General features: G+C 31.4%; 2 protein-coding genes across 2 annotated transcripts; both read right to left on the bottom strand.

The window, feature by feature from the left end:
- Positions 1–5574: 5574 nt before the first annotated feature.
- Positions 5575–7066, bottom strand: LOC131598798 (uncharacterized). The gene is made up of 2 exons (XM_058871358.1): positions 6389–7066; positions 5575–6077 (listed from the first exon to the last, which is right to left on the bottom strand). The coding sequence occupies exons 1-2, from the start codon at positions 6697–6699 to the stop codon at positions 5780–5782; spliced, it is 609 nt and encodes a 202-aa protein (XP_058727341.1). The 5' UTR covers positions 6700–7066; the 3' UTR covers positions 5575–5779.
- A 752-nt stretch (positions 7067–7818) lies between these two features.
- Positions 7819–8576, bottom strand: LOC131596755 (uncharacterized). Its single transcript, XM_058869498.1, has 3 exons — positions 8490–8576; positions 8277–8299; positions 7819–8203 (listed from the first exon to the last, which is right to left on the bottom strand). Exons 1-3 carry the CDS (start codon positions 8574–8576, stop codon positions 7819–7821), a joined length of 495 nt encoding a protein of 164 aa, XP_058725481.1.
- Between the last annotated feature and the right edge of the window lie 2909 nt (positions 8577–11485).

The following is an 11485-nucleotide window of genomic DNA, read 5'->3' as shown; positions in this document are numbered from 1 at the left end:
TTTTTGATAAATGATACTCCATACGGTCTCATATATAAGCAACTTTACAAAAAAAGTTCGCCCTTTAATAAAAATGTCTAAATGCATTTAAGTCTTACACTCTTTCTATTTTTACCCTTACTTTTTACTTTGAAATTCATCAAAAACATAGAAATGAGATCAAAAGAAGGGTTATATTTGAAATAATGACAATGAATGTAATAATTATAACTGACTTTTTCTTATATTTAAGACCAAAGAATTTTTGTTGTCGTTGCCTATATTCAAGATCAGAGGGAGTAGTTTATATTAGTCTAAGTGTTTTTACATATACTTCAACTAGTATATATTTATTTATTCGACAATATTTTCAAAGATGACTTATTTGATATTCGTCTATGTTGCACAATTCTTGTTTTCTTTTTTTTTAGATTTATGAGCCACTCTAAATATTTTGTAAGTTGAACTAATCGTTAGTTGGTCTAGTGGTGATTGGCGTTGGACTTGATAGGGAGAACTACAGTTCGATCCCCCGCAACTGCGATCGGGAGGGAGATGAAACCACTTGATGTCAGAACTCACCCCCGAACCGGACTAAACCGGTGGTATAAAGCCAAAAAAAATAAAAAATTTGTAAGTTGTCGGAAGATTTATATTTGGTTAGACTTGAACCTTTTGATAAGTATGATTTTTGGTGTAAAAAGAAAATGCATGGTTATCATGTATCTTGTTTTGATTTGGCTTTGTAGCCATTTAAATGTATGTAGTTTTTGTTTTTGATGGTTTAACTATTTAAATGTATGGTAGGAATATATATATATATATATATATATATATATATATATATATATATATATATATATATATATATATATATATATATATATATATATATATATCTTTAATTTTTTTCTCCTTCCCTCTCCATCCTCTCTATCTCTCTCTTAATTTTATTCTCTCTTTTGATTATATTTTATTTTATAATGATGAATGAGAGTAAGATTAAGAGAAAGATAGAGAGGATAGAGAGAAAAAGAGATGATCCAATTCCCATATTAACAAGTTAAGTCATGTTTTGGTACAATAATACGGAGAACATTACGACCGTAATGACTTAGCGGTAAATTTTGGAAGTAAAAATATAAATTTCATATTTTAAAAACATAGTTGATTTCACATCAATTAAACTGTAGAACCGGCGTGAAAAGTTGAGATATTTATTGGATACGTTGCTAGCCGAGATAAAAAGCAAGAATGTCCCATCGATTACATTGTTGACCGAGGTGAAAAACAACAATATCAGTTACATTACGGTTTGAGGAGAAAAATAGTTTATAACCTTTCAGTCACTTACCTTATATGATGTATGGCAGACTTATCACAGCACTCCAGCTTACCTTTAAAGGTTTCCCATGTGAAGTTTGATTTCACCTTATATGTCTTTTATGTAATAGTGGATACAAGTTAATGTTAACGAGAGAAAGTAGTAATTAATACTTAGTCTTATATATATATATATATATATATATATATATATATATATATATATATATATATATATATATATATATATATATATATATATATATATATATATATATATATATATTTGAGAAAGTTTTTAGTTAGACACAAATATAACATATATTCTTACCCACAAATAACTATAATTTTTTTATTAATTAAAAAAATTAAAATAAAATTTTCTCTCTACTCAATTATCACAACCACTACATGGTTTTAATTAAAAAAATTAAATTTTAAATAAATTTAAAGTTTTCTCCATTATTATTGATTATTTATAAAAAAAAAATGAATTTAGAATCGTTTTCATAGAAACATATCTCTCTAGATAAATATGACCACCTTACTCTAAGGTGACATTTTCCATTTTGTAATAGTCACATTTAATTCTTTTCCTCGTGTCTTCTTCCCTTTTCTCATTTTCTAATACTCATTTTCATTAATACAATATAATTTTTGAGCTTTTCCCTCTTATGTTTTTTTGTTTTCCTTTCATAACAACGAAATATAGATAGAAGGTGATTGGATATGTAAAGATATAAATAAAATTAGCTCGATCTTTACATATCCAATCACCTTCTATCTATATTTCGTTGTTATGAAAGGAAAACAAAAAAACATAAATAAAATTTTGAAATAATTACAAGAGTACAAAGATTATAATGTATAAAGGAAATTAATCCATTTCCCAGTATATGCAACAGCCATTGGCGCACTCGGCAAAATGGAAAAAAATTCGTGGACAATCATAGTAAGATTTGCATGGTAAAGTGGTTTCTGCATTCACAAATAAGGAAAAAGAAATGTTACCAAAAAGTAAAAAAGAAAAAATTTATATAAAATAAATTAGAAGATTTTAAAATGGTGTGAAAAATGGTATACTTTTATTAGCTTCAACAAGAAATAGGAAAAGAAATACAATCAAAGCATAAACAAATATGATTATGCGAGCCATTTTTTTTCTTCTTTATAACAAACATATAATTCTATTGATCACTTTATAAATAAACTGTCTTACTTTGTGAACTAAAATTCATTAGGTTTTAAGACTTCGGAGTTGCAAAAAGCCATTTATAAATTTGAAATAATGTTTAATGTCTCAAATCAATATACATCATGTACCCCCATTGTTCACTAAATCAATGTAACGATCTTGAATTAAATTTTTAATGATCATTAAAAATTAATTTTTTAAATATACTTCATTATATATATTTTTATTTTTATTTTTTTATTACAAAAAAGGTCGAAGTCTAGAAAGAGAAACTACAACTAAACTAGACGGAAAATATGATTCTCAAACAAATCATAATCTAAAAGATAATGGATGAAATTAGGACATGTGTCATAACGACAGATAATTTTCCGACGGAGGATTCCATTTTTAACTAGAGCATCTGCATACTGATTAGCTTCACGATTAATGTGATAATAGCTCAATTATATACCTTGACAATTGAATATATTTTAATTTTAATTTTAGCCTAATGTAATAGATAATGGTAAATCTCAAAAGACAAATAGCTATATAAATAATGTTGAAAATACTTAAATGGATAAATAATTCATCGAAGTGATGAAAACATAATTATTTGTAAATTTAAAAAACGACAGGATGATTTCTTTTGATATTTATCATTATATTTAATTACTTAATTAATATAACTTCCTCTATTGAATGAGGACAATATCATATAAACGCTATTGAAAGTGTGTATATTGCTTGTGCGTTAAAGAAATGTAAAAAAAAAGTTTGTTATGAAAGCATAAAATGTATGCACTTTGTATTTATTTTGTTAGATCACGTATGTTATGAATGCTTAATTTACTTTTTCTTATTGTTAAATGTTTTTAGTGAATTGTGATCAGACAATTTATTAAGCAATTTTAGGTCTATTTTTTTGGTTGGTTCTGTATACAAATTAGTGGCTAAAGTGTTAGCTTTTAAACTTTGAGAAGTCATGGAAACCTTGTTTCCCCTAATCAATTTACCTTTTAGCTTATTTGTCTATTGATGATTATATTTTGAAAGTTCTAATATTTTTCTACTCATGTTAAAGAAATTGTTGAGATCTTGTACTTTAAATTATTGGATGAACTTTATCTTATAAAAAAGGAGTCCTTAAAATATATTACTGTTATAGTAGGCTATTTTGTATTCTTATCACTTCCTATAAGGTCCTACCGCATATAATATTATACTTTTTTCATGCAAAGCTTGTACTAATTGTAACTTATGTACTCTTACTTAGCGGAGTCTCAATTCAAACATTTAAAAGGGAAAACGACTATGTTATTATTTTTAAGAATATACTTCGCAAAAGGTTGCCCGAGAATTTAATTCAGACAAGATATCAACTTTTTTTTGACACAAACAAACTTAACGACTTTCTTAATCAAATACGAATCAATATAAGGAAAAATTTCATTAATAACATGACGCCTAGTCTAAGAATTGGGCAACTAAATTCGCTTGGCGTTTGATGAACTTTACCTCAAAGTTTGGAAAACGATGTAACAAATTCTTAATAGATAAAATAACATGACTAAATTCGGATCTTCCAAAGTGATTAGAGAGAATAGCTTTTACCACCAATTGTGAGTCGCTTTCAAAGATAACATTAGGCAATTGTGAGTCGCTTTCAAAGATATTACTACACTGGAAAAAAAATCTATTTAATTAAATTATATATAACTTTTCAAACTTAACTATTACATTACCAAGTATCGACAGAAACCTTTACTATTACAGACACTATAATGGTTTGACTTTGGTGGACAATCATTATCATATTCGCATGAAATTTTGTTATCTGCATCATTAAATAAGGAAAAAAAAGAAATGTTAGCAAAATGTGATTAAAATATTTTGTATAAGAAAAATTTGAAAATGATGTAAAAATAAACATACTTCTAAAATAAAGACTAGTAATATATATTATCAAAGTATAGCAAAAAATGAATACTCGAGCCATGCTTTTTCTCTTTTACAGGTATTCAGTAGAATATTTGAATCAATATAAGTAACAATGTAAGTTTTTATAATTTCAATTAAATAGATCGTTTACACGACTTTTGATTAAAGACAATATCTTAGCCATTGTTGCGGTTAAAGACAAAAAAAATTAACTAGTATTTATCACTTAAGAATTGCAAAAGTCAATTATAAATATTCAATCAATATTAAATATATTTGATCAATATCTTGCGTGTATCTCTTTAAGTCACTCAATTGCTCACTTAATATTATAAGATATTATTTAAGTTGTTAATTTTTTGGTTTTTTCTTCACCCACCTCCTAACCTTCTTGCCCACCCCTGATGAATTTACCACAATACCCCTTGTTTCGGAAGTTCATTTCCGAAACGGTACTTTTTTTTGGAAAAAATGTGTTTTCGGAAATGAACTTCCGAAAACGTGTTTTTTTTAATATAAAATATTGATTTCGGAGATGCATCTCCGAAATAAAGTCACTTTTCAGAAAATGTGGTGTTTCGGAAGTTCATCTCCGAGCGCACCCCCCTTGGAGGAATTCGGAAATGCACTTCCGAAAATAGGTCTGGACAGAAGAAAATGAACAATTCGCTTTATTTAATCGGGTGAAAATTACAACGATAATATTACATAAAATTAAAGTTACATATTGTTAAACACGGGTAGGTGGGGATGAGAGAGTGGTGGGGAGAAAAAAAGGCTTCCAAATTTCAAAAGGTTTATTTATTATTTTAATAAAAATACGTACAACTGAAAGTAACAAATGACGGAGGAGGTGTAACCGGAGCCGAAACATATGACGGAGGAGGTGGATGTCCGGAGGAAGAAGACCCGGAGGTACGTCCACCGCGAGACAAAGGAGCCAATCAATGTAAGCTATAATTTATCATTATCATCAGGGGACGTCATTACAAAAAATTGGAAAAAAAATCTTATTATTTTTAATCTTGATTTTTTAGAAATGACGTCCCCAGATGATAATGATAAACTATAGCTGACAATGATTGGCTCCTTTGTCTCGCGGTGGACGTACCTCCGGTTCTTCTTCCTCCGGACATCCACCTCCTCCGTCATATGTTCCGGCCCCGGTTACACCTCCTCCGTCATTTGTTACTTACAGTAGTACGCATTTTTATTAACATGATAAATCCAATACAAAAACATTGTGCGATACAATCCGAAATCCGAACAAAACAAAACAAAACACGTCAAACAAAACAAAAACATGTTATTCTGCCTGACGAGCGTTACAAAATACACATCAAACAAAATAAAAACACGTTATTCTTCTCGACGAGCGAACTCCTCCGAATGAAGATAATTATACCAATCTTCATCCCACTCATTATCAGAACCATCAGCGTTGATCACGCCTGAAGGCTGAGCCTGCGCGTCCGAGCCATGGACTCCCAGGGGACGAGAAGCAGAACCAGTCAAAAGCTTCTTCTTCTCCTTCACCTCCTTCACCTCCTTCACCTCCTTCACCTCTTTCACCTCCTTCTTTGAAGAACTCTTTCTTCCCTTAGCGCCCTCTTTAGAAGACGCAGTCCTGCGTGCTTGTTGGTTGTCTGACATGTTCCTGTAAACAGTTGAAATCGATTAATATGCGAGACAAAATAAAAAACAAAAAAATTTGAACTTCTGATATATTTCGGAAGTTCATTTCCGAAAACTGGGATGGAGGTGTTTTCGGAAATGAACTTCCGAAACACCCCTGCGATGCAATTTCCTGCAACTTCCATGGCAGACCCCTAAATCAACCTTCAAACCAAATCAAAATGCTTCTAAACAACCTAAATACTACTAACAACCTAGCCATATATCATTTATGCAATTAAAACCCTAAATAACATGCATTTGAATAATAGATCTAAAAATTTCAAAACTTACAAAGTGTTAGGATTGAGGGCTTTTGAATGTTGTTTAGCAGTGTGATTGGAGCCTTGATGCAGCTTTGGAATTCTGTTTGCACAAATTTTCGCCTCTGCCACTTTTTGTTTTGATTTAGGGTAAATGATTGGGGGAGGGGGAGTGTTTTGATAAATCTGCAGAAATCGCAGTATTTCGGAAGTGAACTTCCGAAATAATTGTTTCGGAAATGAACTTCCGAAGTAAGTCAATTTTTTTAAAAAAACACGCTTTCGGAAATGAACTTCCGAAGCAGGGGTAGTTTTGGTTTTTCGCAGGAGGTGACCACCCATAGGGAGGTGGGTAAAGAAATTTTCAATTTTTTTAAGAGTGAAGATTTGTTTTAGTCTGTAAAGGTTAAATTAATACTTAAAAAAATTCGTGGACAATCATAGTAAGATTTGCATTGTAAAGTGGTTTCAGCATTCACAAATAAGGAAAAAGAAATGTTACCAAAAAGTTAAAAAAAATAATTTTATATAAAATAAATTAGAAGATTTTAAAATAGTGTGAAAAATGGTATACTTTTATTAGCTTCAACAAGAAATAGCAAAAGAAATACAATCAAAGCATAAACAAATATGATTATGCAAGCCATTCTTTTTCTTCTTTATAACAAACATATAATTCTATTGATCACTTTATAAGTAAACTGTCTTACTTTGTGAACTAAAATTCATTAGGTTTTAAGACTTCGGAGTTGCAAAAAGCCATTTATAGATTTGAAATAATGTTAAATGTCTCAAATCAATATACATCATGTACCCCCATTGTTCACTCAACCAATGTAATGATCTTGAATTAAATTTTCAATATATGATCATTAAAAATTAATTTTTAAAATATAGTTTATTATATATATATATATATATATATATATATATATATATATATATATATATATATATATATATATATATATATATATTTTATTTTTTTATTACAAGGAAGGTCGAAGCTTAGAAAGAGAAACTGCAATTAAACTAGACGGAAAATATGATTCTCAAACAAATCATAATCTAAAAGATAATGGATGAAATTAGGACATGTGTCATAGCGACAAACAATTTCCCGACGGAGGATTCCATTTTTAACTAGAGCTTCAGCATACTGATTAGCTTCACGATTAATGTGATGATAGCTTAATTATATACCTTGACAATTGAATATATTTTTATTTTAATTTTAGCCTAATGTAATAGATAATGGCAAATCTCAAAAGACAAATAGCTATATAAATAATGTTGAAAATACTTAAATGGATAAATAATTCATCGAAGTGATGAAAACATAATTATTTGTAAAACATGACTAAATTCGGCTCTTCCAAAGTGATTAGAGAGAATAGCTTTTACCACCAATTGTGAGTCGCTTTCAAAGATAACATTAGGCAATTGTAGGAAAATAGCACCTCAAATAGCTTTTTTCAAAGCCATGGCTTCCGCTACAATAGTGGGTAAGATACCGTAATCCCAAGCTACTCCTGCAACAATAAAGTTTCCAACATTGTTTCTTACACACCACCCTCTTTTAGTTGAGCCCAAGCTATTATTATAACCTGCGTCCACATTATACTTTAACTTCCCTTCATTTGGCGCCGACCAAGCACTAGGTGGTGGAGGCCCCTGGACCCTGTCACCATCTCTAGCTAAGAACCAATCATGCCAATTGAAATAGGCCAGGAAACCGATTTTTGTAGCCTCTTCTCGTGTATCATTCCAAACAATATTATTCCTATTCTTCCAAATTTCATCCACCATCACAGCAAATCTACCGGCATCTGTTCTATCCTCTCTACTACAAATATCAAGAATAAGGAATTTCGCATCATTAAAATTATGAATACGAGGTTCAATCAAAGATGACAAACCTGCTGCCTGCCAAACTTGGATCCTGGAAATGCACCCAAAAAATACATGCCAATCATCCTCATCATCGATTTCACACCTTGGACAATGAATCGGATAATGGACATAATGTTGAATGAGCCTAGACCGAGACGAGAGACAGCCCCTGCAAATTCTTCATAACAAATGTTTGGCCTTAGGGGGAGCTATGATATTCCACAAATTATTTTAATTACCGTCCACCCTTTTATTCCACCGGTTTGCTTGGGATTTCCTCCATAATCTATATCCCGATTTGACACTATAGATCCCGTTTTGCTCATCTTTCTAAATCATACTATCTTCAACAACCTCCTCCACAAGCGGAACCGTAATAATATCCTTTGCCACTACAGGATCAAACAAAGCCTAGATTACTTGCATATCCCATTGTTTAATATTAGAGAACATGAGGTTGTTAATAGAAAGATTGTACACACCTTGCTCGTGAGGACCAATCACACACCCTTCCCCTTGCCCTCGAAACCAAGATTCATTCATCACCGTAATGTTACTTCCTTCCCCTATACTCCACCTGCACCCAAGTCTTAAAACCTCTCTAGATTTCTAGAGGCTCCGCCAGACAAAACTTGGATTATAACCAGGAGAATATTTAAGGAAGGAAGTTCTAGGGAAATACCTTGCTTTAAATACTCGTGAGAAAAGAGAGTGGGGTTTTGCCAACATATTCCAACCTTATTTTGCCACCATAGCCAAGTTGAAAGCTTTAAAGTCTCTAAATCCCAAACCTCCTTCCATCTTCGGCCCCGTTAGCTTATCCCATGCCAGCCACCTAATTCCTTTATTATTACCTCCACCACCCCACCAAAAAGAGTTTAGCATCTTTTCAATTTCTTGTACCACCCCATCCGGAATAAGGTACACACTCATAATGTAAGAAGGAATAGACTGAAGAACTGACTTAATCATCACTTCTTTCCTGGATTTGGACAAAGATTTACCTTTCCACAAATTGATCGTCTTCCAAGTGCGATCCTTAATAAACCCAAAAGTCGCATTCTTACTTCTACCAATCATCGACGGTAATCCCAAATACGATCTTGTTCCTAAAACATGTCGAACTCCCTTTAATTTGGCTAGATCTTCTGAGTTGGTTTACTTATATTACGACTAAAAAACACTTCAGATTTGATCAAGTTTATCTCCTGGCCCGAAGCGTTTGAATAGATTTTAAGAACCCCAATGAGATTTGTTACTTCAGATAGATTTACCTTGCAAAAAAAAATCGTCAGCAAAAAGCATGTGGGACACACTAGGTGCCCCCCGACAAATTTGGACACCATGAAGGTCTCCACTAGATGCAACTCCCTTGATGAGAGCGGAAAAGCTTTCTGATATAAGGATAAAGAGATACGGGGACAGTGGGTCCACTTGTCCCTATCCTCTTCCTGGATGTATAGGTCCCACACTTTCCGTGTTAACTAGAACAAAGTATTGAACCGAGGTTACACACATCATAATCCAATAAATTCACCTACCCACAAATCCCATCCTTTCAAGCATACCTTTCAAGAAACCCCAGTCCACCATGTCATACGTCTTACTAATGTCAATTTTTAGTGCCAACTGAGCTTTATTCCCCTTCGTTTTCCTCTTAAGAGCGTGAATAACTTTGATAGCGAGCATTGCATTATCAAGAATAGAACGTCCCTCCACAAACTCCGATCGCTCTTCTGAAACACATTTGGACAGAACCTTCTTCAATCTATTGGCTAGGAGTTTCGAAACTAGTTTATAAACCACATTGCACAACGAGATGGGGAGAAGGTCATTCATATCATACAAGATATCAACTTGATCTTTTAAAAATGGATCAAATATTTTGACTTTAGGTTATAGTTGATTAGAGGAACCCAAGTCTTGTGTAGCTCCCTTAAGTGAGGATATCGTTGGCAACTTGTACCACAAAATAAATAATAAAGAACACATTTAAAGGAAACTATTTCTTGATAATTGGAACATTTGTTTCATTTCATTGACAAATATAATAAAATCTAATTACTGCAATTTTATTAGGCTTGTGCTATACAGTAGTTGTTAATATCGAAGAAAGGGAATTTATAAGATTTGAATGGATTTAGAATGATGAAAGTAGAGGGTTCGATTGACAAGGCTTGTTGCATTCAAAAGAAAAAACAAAATTGATAAAGAAGATAAAGATAGTTAGTTATGAAAACTTATAAATATTTTTAGTTATAGACTTTTGTGCCGTTAAATCAGTCACAATAGTTAGTCTAAGACACGCGATTATACACCACTATTACGAAAAACTCCTTTTATCTCAGTTAGAAAAAAGGTTTTATCTTGATTTCAAAGGCGAGGTAATGAAAGACGTCATACAAACTTGCCACTTATCCATCGAGTAAAGTTCCACGGAGAAAAAAAGTGGAACTGGTTATAGATTCAATCCCCAGCGCAACAACATTTTTTGGATTTTCAAAACTGTACTACTTTTTACCTCAGTTGAAAATAATACCCGAGGTAAAATAACATGTTTACATAATTTTTATTTTAATCTGTTTTTTCATTTCAATCTACAAAGTATCAAATTTGTTGACAAATTTTGAATCTTACCATCATCATCAACAACAACGACAACAACAAAAATAAATAGAACCATTGAACATTAAATCTCAACAACAACAACAACAACAACAACAAAATCAATTAAAATCTTTAAAAAAAAATTAAATCTAAAAAAAAACAACAAATAAACAAAATTAATAAAAGCGTTAAACATTAAATTTCAACAACAACAACATCAAACATTTAATTGACACAACAACAACAACTAACGTTGCTAAGTTACATACATGTTTTCCTAAATGACATTAAACATGAAATTATGAAAGAAGAGATTATAAGGAAGCAACCTTGAAACTTTTTCCTACTTTTGCAATCAATACCAGAGAATGATGGTGTACTAATTCATGCTACTAATTTCATTATCATTGTTTTCATTATGTTAAGTTTGCATTTTAGCACTTTGCATCTAAGATTGATCGTTAAGGCATTCACGTTCTGATTGGTTTGTTAAGTTTTCACGAGATCGCTGATGTTTCAAGTCGATTGATGATTTGACAATATCTTAACCGTTGTTACAATTAAAATGGACGACAAATATTTTTTACTTAATTATTGTCGTCAAATTGGAGAACCGTTTTCCCCCCGA

Source organism: Vicia villosa, linkage group LG4, assembly GCF_029867415.1.
Source record: "Vicia villosa cultivar HV-30 ecotype Madison, WI linkage group LG4, Vvil1.0, whole genome shotgun sequence".
Classification (NCBI taxonomy): Eukaryota; Viridiplantae; Streptophyta; class Magnoliopsida; order Fabales; family Fabaceae; genus Vicia; species Vicia villosa.
This window is presented reverse-complemented; position numbering and strand designations above follow the sequence as displayed.